The 16753-nt window shown below is 35.5% G+C and overlaps 1 protein-coding gene and 1 long non-coding RNA gene across 4 annotated transcripts; one reads left to right on the forward strand and one right to left on the reverse strand.

Annotated features, from left to right (window-relative positions):
- Positions 1–6055: 6055 nt before the first annotated feature.
- Positions 6056–7945, forward strand: LOC133873905 (uncharacterized). The gene is made up of 4 exons (XR_009901183.1): positions 6056–6236; positions 6705–6828; positions 6945–7124; positions 7789–7945. It is a non-coding gene; the product is annotated as an uncharacterized LOC133873905 (long non-coding RNA).
- LOC133873903 (NAD(P)H-quinone oxidoreductase subunit N, chloroplastic-like) lies at positions 6775–9281 on the reverse strand. 3 transcript variants are annotated; one of them, XM_062311708.1, is made up of 5 exons: positions 8305–9281; positions 8067–8183; positions 7887–7972; positions 7646–7728; positions 6775–7100 (listed from the first exon to the last, which is right to left on the reverse strand). In XM_062311708.1, the coding sequence occupies exons 1-4, from the start codon at positions 8722–8724 to the stop codon at positions 7683–7685; spliced, it is 669 nt and encodes a 222-aa protein (XP_062167692.1). In that variant the 5' UTR covers positions 8725–9281; the 3' UTR covers positions 6775–7100; positions 7646–7682. The 3 variants fall into 3 exon arrangements, with proteins under 3 accessions (XP_062167692.1, XP_062167691.1, XP_062167690.1); XM_062311707.1 differs by having other exon boundaries at positions 6775–7064; positions 8305–9280; XM_062311706.1 differs by lacking the exon at positions 6775–7100 and having other exon boundaries at positions 7499–7728; positions 8305–9279.
- Positions 9282–16753: the final 7472 nt, after the last annotated feature.

The raw sequence follows: 16753 nt of genomic DNA on the forward strand, positions 1-16753 counted from the left end.
TCCAACTTTTTATCAATTTTTAATAGGCTTGCTTAAGAATACATTATTTAACCTTGAAAGAAAAAGGGCCAAATTTTGAAATTCTTGGAAACAAAATTTCAAGAAGCTCATGTTAAATCTGTTCTTCACACTTTGTAATTTCAAGATCTAAAAATATCTCCATTTTCTCAATCAAATTGCCTTGTTTTTGCGGAAGCCCTAAGTGCTCTTCTTCAGCAAGCAGAAAAGAATGGGGTTATCACTGGTGCTCCTACCTCGCCTAGAGGGCCTACTTTGAGTCATCTATTTTTCGCTGATAATAGTGTTATTTTCTGTAAGTCAAACTCGGTTGAGTGAAGGAGAATCATGAGGATTTTGGGCATTTATGAGATGGGTTCAAGTCAAAAACTGAATCTCAAGAAGACATCTCTTTTTTCTTTTTCTTTTTTCAGTCAGAATACAAGTATGGAGAGGAGGCGGGAAATATTGAGGCTCTCTAGATTATCTGAGGCTCACCGGATTGATACTTACCTTGGGCTCCCCTCTTTTGTGGGTAGATCAAAAGAGCATGCTTTTAGCTTTATTAAAGACAAGGTGTGGAGGAAGATTAGCAATTGGAAGACTTCTTTTCTATCTCAAGCTGGTAAGGAAATTTTGTTAAAAGCCGTTGTACAAGCTATACCGACCTATTGTATGGGAGTTTTTCAACTTTCCATATCCCTTTGTAAGGATATCAACAGTATGATGCAGAATTTCTTGTAGAGTTATATGAACAAAAATTTCAGAATTCACTGGATGAGTTGGGAACGTATGGGGCGCTCAAAATCTATGGGAGGGATGGGTTTTAGAGATCGAATGCTATTTAATAAGGCTATGCTTGCCAAACAAGGGTGGAAGATTATCCAAAATCCTTCCTCTTTAATGGCGACAGTCATTCAAGCTAAGTATTTTCCACATGAAAATTTTTTGAAAGCTTCTTTAGGCAATAAATCATCCTTTGCCTGGAGAAGTATGTGTAATGCCAGGGAGCTACTTTCACAAGGTTTATTATGGAGGGTGGGGGATGGCCAGAGTATTAAAATATGGGGTGACTGTTGGATTCCTACCCCTACCACTTATAAGGTTCTGTTCTGCCCTTGTCTCTTGGACAGAAACTCTTTAGTGTCTTCTTTGATTGATCCAATTTCTAAATCTTGAAAGTAAGATTTGATCCAAAACGTGTTCAATGTTGAAGAAGTACAAGTTATTGCAAACATTTCTCTTAGTCCCATGTTACCACAAGATCGTTTAATATGGCATGGCACTTCAAATGGCGTTTTTTGTGAGAAGCGCCTACCATTTGGGAAAGGAAGCACATGAGGCTTTGGCAGCCCAAAGCTCAAGCTCAAAGCTAGATCAGTTTGCTTGGAAGTCTTTATGGGCTCTGACTGTACCAAATGCTGTGAAGATTTTCTCTTGGAGGGCATGTCATGAGGTGCTTCCTACTAAGGAAAATTTGCGGAGAAGAAAGGTTTTAGAGGAAGCCAGTTGTCCTTTCTGTTTGAGTGAAAAAAGAAACACTAATCCATGCAATTTGGGCTTGTCCGACTGCTCAAGACGTGTGGGGGTGTAAGTTATCTCCTTTCCAAAAATGTAGTTGGGAGGTCTTTTCTTTTCGGGAGCTTTTTGAGTGTTGTAATTATAGTTTCGATAAGGAAAATGTGGAATTATTAGTCTCTGTGGCCCGCGCTATTTGGTTCAGGAGGAACAAAATGTTGTTTGAAGGGCTTTTTACATACCCAGATGAAGTCTTTTATGGTGCCCTCAATTCTCTGGCTGAATCCAAAGATTGCCAACATATAGATTTTCCACAACAGTCGAGTGTTTCCAACCTGAATCAAAACGCCCATCATGCTTTTTGGTGTCCCCCTCCTTCGGGGTTTATCAAAATAAGTTGGGATGCAGCTGTTAACAAAAAGGAATGATATATTGGGGTGGGGATCATTGCAAGGGATTGTAGGGGCAAATTTTTGGGTGCTCGGAGTTTTTTTCCAGAAAATAAAGGCTGATGCTAAACTTGCAGAGACTATCGCAGCGTTAGGAGCGATAAAATTCGGTACGGAAGCTGTTTTTTTTATGCCATTTGTGAAGGGGATGCAACAAAAGTTGTAGCAGATATTAATTATGATCTTCCATGTCTTTCTAATACTGGCCATTTCATTGAGAGCATTCATATGGTGAAATTGGGGCTTCAATCTTGTTGTTTTGTTTTTGCTCTAGAGAGGCGAATACGGCAGTCCACACTCTAGCTAAATAGGCTATCTGTAATAAGAATGATGTGTGTTGGCCGGAGGATGTTCCTAGTAGTATTTTCAGCATTGTTTTTAAGGAAGCTTGTGTGCTCCTAGATCCCTAGCTTTATGGGATAAATTTCTGTATTTGTTTTTAATCAATGGAGTTTCAGAATTATCGTGTTAAAAAAAAAAAACATAATCCACTCATTTTAGACTTCTTTTGGAATAAAGAGTTTTAGGAATTTTTTCTGGCTGTTTATTTTAGGTAAAAAAAAAGAAGAGAAAAAAGAAAAAAAAAAACATCAATCTATTTTTCTTTTTTTTTCTTTTTTTTTTTTAATAGATGTAGGATCAATCTTTTAATCATGAGTAAATATGATTTTTTTTATTTTTTATTTTAAAAAAAGGTCCCCCCAAAAGCTTAAAAGTAATTTTTTTTTTTTGAATATATGGTTGTAAGACACGATATAAAAATGTTTTTGAATATATGATTATATATATATATATATTCTTAATACCAATCCCACGTGGCTAAACCTTATTGCTTGAATAACCTTCTCTATTCAACCCATCAAGACGGTGCGACCCAGCAGCATTATTCGATTTCTTTTTGCAACAGAGAAATTCTCCTATATATAAAAACTGAGGTTTTCTCGGCGCTGAGAGTGCGCCGCCTGAAGGAGTGAAAACAGAGGCGTTGAACTGAGAGAAAGAAAAAGAAGCAAATTCAATCAACTCTCATGGCAATAGTACTTCCGCAAGATCGAGCTCATCGCCGGAATACTTTTTCTACTGCCCGTCAAGTCTCTGCTACGTTTCCGGTGCGTTTCCAAGTCATGGTTCGCTCTAATCTGCGACCCATATTTCATCAAGATGCATGCCGAGACCAACACAGAACGCAGTCTCATTGTGGAAACATGTAGGCGCGATCTTCTTTCGGATTACTACTTGGTAGACTTTTCCAATGAGGATCGGTTCGGCGATTCCGCGAAGATCTTCCCACGAATCAATCGTCCAGAAAACCTCAACGTAATCTCAGTGAAAGGCTGTTGCAACGGCTTAGTTTGCATCGTCAACCATGAGCGCTCGTTTGGCATCATCCCCAACTATCATTATGAAATTCTGATTTGGAACCCATCAATCAGAAAATACAAGAAATTGTGGGGTCTTGTGCCTGTGCGGCAGGAGCTGTATAGAGGGGAGGGATCCCATGTTTTTTGCTTGTGGTTTTGGTAGAAGGATATGGAGGGAGGTTATGAAGAAATGTCATATGGAGAATCCTGCTACTATGTGGGAAGATATTCTGTAATGGGGGATAAAAGAATGGAAAGGTAAAGAACTTAAAGTTGTTTTGTGCAAGTTATATATGCTGGGGTGCAACAGTTTCCCATTTGCGGAGACACAGAAATTGACTTGAAATTTGGCAATTTGCTTAAAACTGAGAAAAAGATGTTGCAGAGTATTGTTTGAGAAATTGAAGGGAGGATTATATCCTATAGGTTGTTTCAGCAGGACACAGGAAAACATTGTTCTCAACCTAAGTTGGGGGTTTTCAGAAAGAATTCTTCACTGGAGTCTACAGATTTAGTTGTTTATGTTTTTTTGTTCTGCTTTGTACCGGGTGTCAAGTGATTTGGAAGATAGATGATTGCTGCTTGTTTGTTGTTGTTGTTAAGATGTTGGTTGAATTTTGGGTTAGGCTTTTGTACACCGGTTAGGAACTGGGTTGAGTTTTCTTATTTTTGGGGGTTTAGGCCTGTTTAGGAACAGAGTTGGGCTTCTTCTGTTTTGGAATTTCGGTCTACTAGAGTTTTTATTTTATTTTTTTTTTTTTTTGACATGTCCAAACAAGAAGGGGAGAGGGATTCGAACTAGTGATTTGGTAGATAGATGATTGCTGCTTGTTTGTTGTAGTTAAGCTGCTGTAATTGCTTCTGTTCCAGGTTTCTGGAATGTTTTGTATTTGAGTTTCTTTCTATAAAATTTTATTTATCCAAACTTACATAGATTCTAGATCTTAACTTGTCTTAATAGGACTTGGAATCCTGGCTGAAGAACACAAAATTAGTTAACGATTCGAAGTCAAATAGAGCACATAAGTGAATATCTTAGAGGGTGGGGCTCTGTCTCGGTCGACTAAACAATGTCTCTTTGATGTGTTTGAAGTCTCTGGGCTAGAGTTTGAAAACAATTTTGTTCATTGACAATATATATTTGAAAGAAGACTCTGCGTGTCTTTGGCTTGGATGAATGAATGTCTATCAACAAACAAAGAATACACCCTCCAGCAAAATCTGCTAGAACCCAGATGCCTACAAAGCATCCTGTTACAAACATCTCCAAGACCCTATACAACCACTACAACAAGTAACTATACCACTCAACTCTACAAAAGGACAATCACTAAAACAGAAAGAAACAGCAACCACTATACAAAACTCAAACACATCAAATAATCACAATACCAACATAATTCTATTTCAATTAAAACAAGTTCAGAGAACAGAGCATAGAGAACTACAACTTGAGTTGCAACTTTCCCTTATCCCCTCAATTCTGTTCTTACCACCACCGTCGGCTCGGACTAGGTGTGTCAGAGGATTAAGAGGAAATGTTCGTGTTACGGCCACATGATGCATCTCGTGTGTGTGCAAATTAATCTGGAGCGTGTTTTTTTTTTTTTTTATAAACCCAGATCGATCTGCATCAATCTCTTTCTCCTTTAAATTCGGTACAAGACTTGTACAAACACGACCTGGCCCTGATGTGTGTAATCGCGAATTGCTAAGAACATTTCCTCATGAAGAAACGTGGATCTGATGTGTGTTATTGCAGACTAGACATCACCGGATCGCTTGATCGTAGATCTCTGTTTTGAATTTTGAGCAATTAAAGAATTTCCTGCAACAAGATGCCTTGAATTCTGATGCTGAGTATTGCCATGTGTATTTCTCAAAGTTGGAACAACATTGCTAGTAACATTATGCGGACCAACTTTTGCCCATAAATTGAGCAGTGAACTTATAGGAAATAATAGTGTATATTCCCTTTTATTTGCGTCAGTTGAGAGAAGGGAATGCCATGCATCTCCTAAATACTCATTAGTCATGCATTAATGGCCACACCTTCTATAGCTTTTATTAAGTTGCATAAATATGCAATAGGATAGAGGAACCGAGCGACAGAAAAGAAGAGTCACATAAAGCAGCTATATCTTTCTTTAGATGCGTGATAATATAAGTTGGCAACTACTTTAAAACGTGATGAAAATTAAGTAAAAGCTTATCTCGTCTCCTGATGAAGACGGAGTGTGTCATTATGGAAGAGATCAACGCTCATCTCCATAGGGTTCTGAATGTTGTGGATCTAGCATGTTGTGCTTGATGAAGATTGCTCAAGAGGATGGTGCACTGCCTTTTCTCTTTTCCCATACTGTAGGAAATTAATAAAGCGCATGCTTATGGCACAAACCGCACCATTATGCGATCTCTGACAATGACGGGATTCTATGCACTCATCACAAGAGCCATCCACTTAGCCTTGTGACTGATGATGGCCTATGAACAGTTGAGATGGGACTCATTTAGCTGGGAGATCGTCAAGTGGCCATACGGTCATGAGAAAGTATCTAAATGATTTCCCTTCTTTTTCATCGTCTCTGCCGAGAAGGTTATCAAAGCACCTTGTCGGTACTATATAGATGAGCACCTGCCTTGTTGTCAACAATTAATTTTGATGCTAAAAAACAAGATCTAGAGACATATTTTTATTGACTCAAAAATCGACTGGCCAAAGGACTGCTGTTGACTCATAATTATTTGGGGAAACTTCACCTTGTATAGCAGTACCTGACAATCCTTGGGAGTTTGGCGCTTCTCCTGCATGACACTGTACAGTCTAGAGATATCTTGAGAGCATCTCTAACATTGGCAAACAAGCTTTATGATATCCCAACCCAGATCTGGGTGCTTTCTGTTTTGACAGGTATATCCCATTCCTGATAATCTCTCACATTATTATTAAAACCAGTAAGCTAGTTATTTTCTGAATGCCGTAAAGGCTCTGCTATCTTGTAAAATGCACAGGTTGGTACGGATTGTTGCTGGGTTTATGATGGTATCATCATTGTATGAAGTTTTTCTACTTTTTCAGCCTATAGTGAACTGCCCGAAAGATCACCACAACTCCACATGCTTGTGGATATTTAAAAATGGCGATTCCATGACCTCTTCATCCTCCTAATTGATACGTTACTGTGATTGGAACAGGGCCAAAGAAGTATTAGAAATTTAGAAGGATCATATTCACTATTCTAACTCATCATGCAGCATCTGAAAGTATTTTGCAGATCTTTAGAGTACCTGAACCATTAAGTTGATATAAAATCTTTGGATTGGATTGGCACTTTTATTTCATTTCTCTGTTCTTTGTTACTATTTACTGTTCTTGCAGCCTTGTATCGAGAGTTGGATGAGAGGGGAAATGAAATGGAAAATGCTGAATATCAAAGGAAAAAGGTAGATGATCTGCAAAGGGGACTGCTGATGCACATTCATCCATTCATCACATTGAACTAGTAAGGGCAGCTGTCTACTTTTGTGCTTTTAATCTCCTCCTAAGTATAGCTGACATATGATCAATGTTTTAGACCAGCAGACGCTGCTTATTTTTTCTTATATACTTACTGAGCAGATTGACAGAGTAAGACTTGAAGTTCAGCAGTTTCAAATCTCGACATCAAACATACAACAGGCCCTTCCATGAGAGTCAATCTGGACATCCCAGAGTCTATCGGTCTGTCTACCCCTTTACCTGCTCCATCATCATCAAGGCTAGTGGATTTAGACACTGGAAGACGAAAATCTAGTAAAGGTGATATTTTTTTTTTATAAGCATAAAGACGAAGTATATATATATATATTCAAATGTTAGTGCTTTAGTTTTAATTTTATTTTTCGAAGGAAAAAGAACACTAGTAGATTAGATTAAAGGAGGTGGACATGAGCACTCCCACCTCTAGATAGTAGACAGTTGCAGCACGATGCAACATCCTTTACACTATTTGGGAGGATGATGTACAGTTATTTAGATATAAAGATGTTTGCTAATTTTACCATCTCTTGTAATCTTTTCCCCTGGAATAGATAGTGGCGTTCTTAGCTATGTGTGCACACAAACAAGCAAACCATGCAAATATTTGTGTGTTTTGATTCGGCTGTCGCAAAAATGTACTCTAACAAGATCGGTTTGGTGAAATTTGTGATTGAGTTCTCTTGGATGAAATGTATTCTGTACTTTTTGCAACATTTGTCCAAGAAAAATAGAGCTTAGGGGCCTTTTCAGCTGAGAGGAAGATCAGAGTGAAGCTTGAAGGAGGATAAATGTGTTCTTACTTCCTCTATGTTGACTTGTGTTGTCACGCTCTCTCATTTATAGTTCCACAATTTCTTTGAGTGGCTTCCACACAAACTTTCTCCTGCGCACAGATTGAGTTGTTGTCATAAACATAACATTCTATTTCTCTGCTTTCATGCAGTAGGAAGAAGGTAGCAAAAGTATGGTGCTGTGGATATAGGCTTAGGTTTTATTAACTCATTTGTACGTGCAAAACAAACGAGTTTTGGATGACCTTACCAGTTACCACATTCAGCAATGACCCTGACTCTAGGGCGCAGCGTGGGAAGCAAAGCGAGAAACTGCAATTCCGACTTGGAAAGAACCTGTGCAAAGGTATGCATTCAGGACAGTAAGATTTGGTTACAGGCAGGCTATATATATACTGAGGTTTTTGTTTGTTAATCATGATGGGATTACCTTGGCTTCAATTATCCAGACCACAAGTCCTTTGGCATCAGGAGGTAGTGCAGCGAGCCTATAATCAACCTCTGGTGGGAAATACCACCTTACAATGGGCTGTTTCCCTAAATGGGCCTACACTTTAACAAAAGCAAATAGCAAAACTAGATATTTCAAGAGAGCAAAAAGGAGATTGAAAGAAATTGTATGCATATAGTAAGGCTTAGGGCGCATATATAATTAATGAAGTACTCACAGGGCAAACGGGGTGAATCTTGGTGAGGGTGGTCTCGGGATCTCCAAGGCCTCGGGCACTGAGGTCCAGGAAATAGTAGCCCTGGTATCTGAGTCGGTTAAGGTAGCGGCCCTCGTAGCCTCCCTCGTGTGGGGTGTATATGGCAATGGCTTTGTGCTCTTCAACGTCAGACAGCCAACGGCCCAGATCAAATTTCAACAAATCCCCTCCTATGAAGTCCCCAATGCCTCTGCCACTACATCTCACCATCCCAATCCTTCTCTTTGCCTTACCATATCCTCCTTTCAGTCCAATCGTCATCATGTTTCTCTTTCCCATCATCGTTATATCTATCAAGCACTTCTGTCTTAGTTCTTGCTGCTTCAGCCGGAGATTGAGCGTGCCTGGTGCTACATAGTTCAAACAGGCTGCAGCTGCCATTCTCTCGCTTTTGCGTTCAAGTGTTTCTAATCCAGATACATACGTTGATAGTATAGGATAGGAGGATGGTCATCACACGAAATGAAATGGGAAAAGCACATAAAGGTTTACGTCATCTAAACCCGATACGATTATTAATCGGGTTGAAATCCGAACACGACACGAGTAAGTTAACGGGTCATGAGACCCGACCCGACCCGACTGTTAACATCCGCCATTTCCTTCTCCTCCTCTGTCCCTCAGTTTTCCAAACCACAAACCATAAACTTTCTCGATCTTTTCCCTCAAAAATTTCTCATCGATGGAACACAAGAACTGCACCAACATGCATTAATTACCAACAAACCCAGAACAAAAAATCCAAATAAAAAGTTAACAACTTCCAAAGTTTAGCCCTTTCACTAACTATTTCACTTAATTATCCTCTATCCCTCTACGGCTCAGCTCTACCTTATCTTTCCAAGCAAACAAACAAAGCACATATTTTAACACCACAAAAATTCAAAGCAACAATCAGAGAAAAAGTTAAAGATTTTGAATTTCATTCCCGCATTCGTGATAGAGAGAGGGATAATGGATATACCGAGAGAGTGAGAAGAAGAAGAAGAGAAACGGCGCTGGCCGCTGCCGGGCAGTGGATTTTTTTATTATTATTTATTTATTTTAATAGAAGCCCACGCGCTGGATGCCACTGGGCGTAGGGCTGGTTGGCCTTTGATTTTCTATACGAGGCGTATGGTTAGCTTAGCATAGAACTAAGACGTACTACTCATTGGACCCTACACACAGACACAGATGTCCTCTTCTCGACACTAGATTGCAATCTATAGAGAGGTTGGCGACCAATCACATCCCACATTGTCGGCAGGATCGGGGATTCTTTTTTCTTTTTAGCCTGGAAAATGGCCATGCTAGTTTGTTTTTGTTTTAGACCCGCTGTAAACATGTATTTTGTAGAAATAAATATGCGAGTGGGTGAGATCAATTGCAATGCAGAAATGTGCAATTATTGTGCAAGAAATAAGAGATATGGATTGAATTCTATATGAAATTCATCATGCGAGAATCACTCATGTCTCTTGAATCGAGAGAATCATGTCTCATTGCAATGAGACTCAAAATAAGCAAGTCAAATAGACTGATTTGGTACTGAGATGAAATAAAAGTCAAATTCAAAAATAATTTCCAAATATAATTCTGCACTTCATTTTCTAGAGCTCTTTATTTTCCAACTTCTTATCAATTTTTAGTCTCCTTATGCTTCTGTTGCTTGTTCTTATTGTGGATACTTCGGTTACCGGAGTTCGTTTCCTCTCTTTGTAGGATGATTTCATCCTTCACCGGCTTTCGCTTGGTTGTTATATCATTTGCTTGCTAATGGGCTCTGTGCCCCTTGGTTTTGCTTTGGCTAACGTTTTATGCGGCCCTTTAAAAAAGATCAAGTCATTTTTTACCCATGTCTTACTATTTATTTGTACTTTTTGCTCAGTAATTTTTGGAGATGGGTCCCACTCATTATCTCCTTAACATTACTCTCAAACAATACATTTATTTAAGCATCAAAGCGGGATTGTCGGCATCCCCCAACGCAGCTTTCATTTGCAGGTTTGCAAGAAGGAGCACATCGGCGAATTATTGATTGACACATCACGTACCGAAAAACTGTCTCAACAATTATAAACCATATTCTTATTTTACAAGTATCATATTTTGCGGCAGTGTCAATCAACTCTTGCTAAAAAATAAAATAAATAAAAAATAAAAAATTCAATAATATATATATTGGTATTGCTACATCAATAACGACAGTTAAAAATAATACTTGCAGAATAAAAATGTACTTTATAGCATTATTCTATGAACTTATGTTATAGGGATAAAACTAATATTTCTCACAAGGAAGGCTAAATCATGAATAAGGGATCAAACTTATTAATTTGTAAAGCTTCTGCAGCACTTATGGCCCTCGGTTGGCTACTGCTTCTTGCTTTGATCATTTTGATATTGAGGGTGATGCTCTCTTAGTGATCCTTGCGATTAATTCTCCTGCTCTCTTCTTTTCATGGAACTTTTTTAATATTGTTTTTTTTATTAGTATAGGTTTATCTTTTTTTCAAAATTTGAATGTTTTAAAAGTGTCTCGTTGTGCCAATTATAAGGCTCATGTTTTAGCTAAGCAAACCGCTTCCCATCTTTTTTTTTTTAAGCATTCTTATAAGATCTTTCATTTTCTATTCCATTCGGATCAAGAGTTGTAAAGATTCTCCCATGTAACCATTTTCCCTACGCAATATTTAGAAGAAAAAAAATAAAAAATAGAAAAAAGAAAGGATCAAACTTAATTTTGATTGAGATTAAACTTAATTTTTAGGCCATTATATATATAATAGAAAAATTCGAAATCAGGGAACATGAACCCTAGGCCCAAGCCCTAGCATGGCTTCATCCCTGTTATGTGATCATTTGTAATTGTGCCGAATATCAAATAAATTAAAACAATATAAAAATGTAGGAGGATATTATTGTATGATGTCCCATTTAAAAGGTTTATGATTTGGTAAGGAATAAAATAGTTTATTTTTTCTACACATATGCAGGGACAACAAAAGGCTTGAGGTTTAGAAGGCAGATAGATTTGAGTGTCCACTTTCACCCCTATCCTAAATACATTGCAATCATACGTTAAATAACCAATTATTTTAAAAATATAAATTAATAAGATATTGTAAATTTAATTATATAATTAATAATTTAACACTTTCTATGTAGGTTCAATTTTTTTTTCTTAATGAATAGGGTTTAACATATAAGATATTTAATTCAAATAAAGTGAAGGACAAAAACAAAGTTTTTAAGTAAAAGATTGAACTCTGATTTAATGTTTAAGCACTAATTATCCTAAAACCTTAAATTAATAAAAAAAAAAATTAATTATATAATTAATATTCTAACATCATTTCAGTTAACATATTATTAGATACTTTAAGAATTGTGAATTGAGTAATGTTATAAATTATCATTTTATTTTATTTTTATTCTTTCAAATTTAATTATAAGTGATTGTAAGATGCTACTTATATAACGTATCTGACTGGATAAGTGATTGGGTATTCTAAATTTTATTTGATCACATGAATTTCATAAATGGTTTCTTATAATTAGTTAACCAATTTCTCTCAAATTCAAATAAATAATTTAAGAATATCCTAATCAATTTTTATCACCTTTATAATGATTTAATCTTCCATAAATTCACACACCAAAAATTAAAAAATTAAAAGAAAAGAAAAAGAAAAAGGAGGCAGCGAATCAGAGCCAGCTCATATGTCCTTCAGAGTTCAGAGTCTCAGACCATCACTCTTAACTAGGGCCTGCGGTGATCTTTTCAAGTAATGTGATTGGAGAGGTTAAAAGTGGAGAAGTAATTGGATGAACCCCAGTTTTCTTCAACGTAGGTGAGTACTCTTAAAGCCATGGCCCATGGCTGATGGGCAGCACTTCCACGTGGACTAACAAAAGTGGAAGTCGGTCATGCCCTACCATCCCGTGTAATTCTATGTATCCCTCTTTTATTTATTTATTTTTTTAAAAATAAAATAAGGTGATTTTTAAAATTATTATTTAATTAAAATTTAATAATAATTAATCACAAGTTCAATAATAATTTTAAAAGTCACATCATTTTTACAGTAATACACCCTTCACATAATTTTAAAAGGAGCTTTTAAATAATAAATGCAAAGAGTAAGGAAAACAAATATTAATTACTTTCTCGACATTGGCAAGTAATATATATATATAATTTTATTTTTCTTTATTTTCTTTTTTACTTACAGCTAATAGAGTCAGAAAAAAAAAAAAAAAAATTGTTGTCTGAAGTACGGGCAGGCTTACAAGTGGCACAGCCTAGCAAAACACATTACACGTGTGTGTCGTTTTATAGAAATTTCCACTGGATCCACCGTCAAAAACAGTTGGCGGCACAGAACTCAAGGATCATGGGGGACCTTCAATTCAATACTATCATCTTAAACGATCCCAAATCCACCTCGGTCTCACAATCATAACCCACACGCCGTTTTAGGCGCGTGCATTTTCAACCCAATCACATAGGAAGATTTGCACGAGATGGAATTATTTTTGGTGTATCATGTTCAACGAGGAGGGTGAATTGCGACATTCAGTTTTTTTTTTTTTTTCCCCCGGCTGAAGTATTAATGATGGGTCAAGCTTAATTTTGATAGGGTTTAAATTTATTTTTAGGCTTAAAAATATATATTTTTAACTATATTTTTGATAAGTTTTTTTTAACTATATATAAATATTCTAAAGAAAATTTACAAAATCGGAACCTTGATTCCCCACAGGGGCATTTGGATCTCCGGTTCAAAGGAGCCGGTTAATTAAAATGGAGGGATAAATTCTTTGAACCGTAGAGGATCATTGTCCTCCATAGAGACAAAGAAGTCACCATGTTTTTTTCTAATTTTTTAAAAAATATTATTATAATTTTTTGAAAATTAAAATTTTAATCCCTAATTTTTATTTTTATTTTTAGTCTTGCCCTCAAAATTTTAAATACTAGCTATACCCCTGATCCCCGGTCCCTTGGTTCGATCCATCCCCGGGGCCGGGGTGAGGACAACTTACGCTACCATTGCAAGTTCTATAAAATGGATATGAAAAAGGATTTCCAATAATTCAATAATTTAGCTTGTTAGAAGAAGATTTGGTGACATGCATTAACAAATTTAAAGGAAGAAGTTTGCAGTCTTGTTGATGAAGTTAGCTTGGGCTTCACATAATTGCTCTATTTTGGCTTGAAAAAAGAAAAACGAGGAACAAATTCATTCCTTCCATAGCAAGGATGAGAAAGGCAATGGATAAGATGTGGCTTGTCGCTGGAGACTTGATTAAAGCGACAATAAATAATATAACATTGTATATGAAAGTTAATTGGACTTTGGAATATCTTTTGCCTTTTTCTATTGTTGTGATTACTTTTGGTATCATTTGTGGAAAAACATGAAAAAAGTTGCTTTCAATTGAGAAGCATTATACCTTTAAGCCTTGTTTTTTAGTGTAACAAAGATAGCCACTTCAAATTACTTGGGCCCCTTATATTGTTTATCATCAAATCAAGGGCGAAAATTAGAAAGAATATTTTTTTAGGGGTAAAACAATAAATTTTAGAGGGTTTATATTGTAAAAATATTAAATTTTTAAAAAATTTTGGGCTATGAACGCATAAGCCGGTAAAGAGTACATATGTTGAGCCACCAAGGAAGTAATAACCCCTAAAGAGGCTAGAGCAAGGCCTAATTGAAAATGAATCGAATTGTTGATTGTGTCATAAAGACCTTTATGTCCATGCCCCAATCACCCCCCTGGAGGAATATGTGCTTCTAAAATATCTTTTATACTGTGCCCAATACCGAAGTCAGTTCTATACATATGACCGGCAACGAGAAAAATAAATGCAATAGCTAAATGATGATGAGCAATATCAGTCAGCCATAAACTTTGCGTTTGCGGATGAAATCCCCCGAGAAGGGTTAGAATGGCAGTTCCTGCGCCTTGGGAGGTACCAAATAAATGACTACCCGAATCGGGGTTTTGCGCATAAAGATTCTAGTTCCACCCCTATATCTATGTTTTAAGAAGAAGAAAAAAAAGTAATTAGATCCATTTGAAGAGGACGTGGGAACAAATGAATATGATGTAAATAAATTTATGGACTAGCCAAAAACATAATGTTAAAGTATTGATTAATAATTAAATTTACTTTTTTTCTATCAGTTTAATCTTTTAGGATAATTGGTAATTTAACATGGTATAGAAATCAAAGGTCCTAAGTTCTAACATTGTCGCATTGACTCATTCATTTACCTCAATTTCAATTAAACATTTCACGTACTGGGTTTCGCCTATTAAAATTGAGGTTGAGCCCACACGTGAGAGAGAGTGTTAAAGTATTGATTAATAATTAAATTTACATCTTTCTATTAGTTTAAGTTTTTAGAATAAATGGTAATTTAATATATAACATTTTGAAAATGTTTTTTATTTGAATAAATCGAGATAAGTACCGCTACCAAGCACAAATAATAGTTGTTTAGCACCTTCTTTTGTGTTCTTAATATTTTCTTATTGTGTTAAAGGTTCTCATTTATCCCCCCCAAAAAAATATGAAAATTATTATATGCTCAAAGTCTAGAGTCCTGTAATTAGAGTTTTAATCAAAAAGTTCAATCCCACAAGAACATGCTTATGCTAAAAGTTTGAGTCTATATATATATATATATATATATATATATATATATATATCCTTTTGTTATGTTAATGATTAAGAATTTTATTAAATTGGCAATAGATTTGAACAGTTTTATTTTACTCTGTTTCACTTGTAAATAACAATACAAAAGAGCTATAGAAACAATTAATGTTAATTATTTGCTTGTGGTTTTCATAAACTTATTTGATATTTTTGTTATTATATTTGTAAATTGGGATAGACTATGTTTCAGTTTTAAATTTGTAATGAGATTAATGTAACAATTTAAGTATTTGAATTGTCTGCACGCTTCAATATTTAGCAGAAACATTAATACAAAAAATAAAGATAAATAATAAAAAAAAAAATAGAGCTTCTAACTATGATTTATTTTAGATAAACAAAATCTCCAAATTATCTTTGAAACAGATTAAAATATTAATTAGGTGATTCATTTTTCAGAAAACAAGACTGTATTACGACCTCATGTATAATAGCAAAACTTACTTAATAGTAATCTTACAGGGAGTTGTTGCTTTAATTATTTAATTGCCCTATTTCAAATGAAACTTTGTCTTGTAATGTGTTTTAGCCTTTTAGGGGTGTTTTTTGTTTTTTATTTTAAGAAAGTGTTATAACTTGACATAAGAGCAAAGTTGTTACTTTACAACGCTGATGTGTCAATTCTATATGATACTTATATATAATATATATTGTTAATAATGAGTAATTTAATAATTGATTAAGATTGTTATGTCAACATTGTGAAATAATTATGAAATAAAAACATAATTTCTAGTATTATTTGTGACCAATACATAAAGGTAAAGCTGTTTTCATATTTTTAAAAATATTATATGTTTTAGGTTTTTTATTAATATTTTTATTTTAAGATCAAAAAATAAAAAGACCGAACAAAAATTTAATTTTAACAAACAGAACATGCTCTACGTGAAGAGCTGGCCCTAGAAAAAAAAAACACTCTCAGAACACAAATCTAAGAGGAGGATGGTCCCTCCTCCTTTCTTTTCTCTTTCTCTTTCTCTTTCTCTTTCTCTTTCTACTCCCCGCTCTTACCCTTCTCCTCCCATTTTGGTTTAACTTTTTTTTTGTTTGTAGGTGTTCTCAAATCAGATCAACAATTTTAGACTCTCTGCTATGCATCCGTCCATCTACCTCCATGTTGTGCCGTTCATATCCTTCATGGTCGCTGTTGCTATTTGATGGTTGTTGTTTTTGTTTTAAATAAGAGTTTTTTTTTTCGTAGATCTGCCATCATAGACGATTTATAGGATAAATGTTAGTAAGATGTGAGAGGTTATCTTCCATAGCCTTGATAGTTGGGTGTAAGGGGTTATCGCTCACAGCCGGTTTAAATAATTTTTTTTTTTTTTTATGATATTTAGTTACCCTTATCTTAGATCTAGTCTACTTTGAACAGATTTGTTCTTTAAATATTTTTGTACATGAATTATCAGAAGATGAAAGTTATAAATAACACTTTATTGTAAGAATTTTGTTTGTATATATGACTTTGTAACCTTATAGTATGTGACTATGATTTTACAGAGCTTTATGCTTTGTAATGTAATAGTTTTATGCTCGTGATATTTGATGAATAAAATATTTAAATCTTACTTTAAAAAAAAATAAATCTGTACGAGAACAGACGAGTCTGTTATCCACGCGCTGGATGCCACTGGGCGTAGGGCTGCTTGGCCTTAGATTTTCTATATGAGGCGTATCACGCGTATG

Source organism: Alnus glutinosa, chromosome 7, assembly GCF_958979055.1.
Source record: "Alnus glutinosa chromosome 7, dhAlnGlut1.1, whole genome shotgun sequence".
Taxonomy (NCBI): domain Eukaryota; kingdom Viridiplantae; phylum Streptophyta; class Magnoliopsida; order Fagales; family Betulaceae; genus Alnus; species Alnus glutinosa.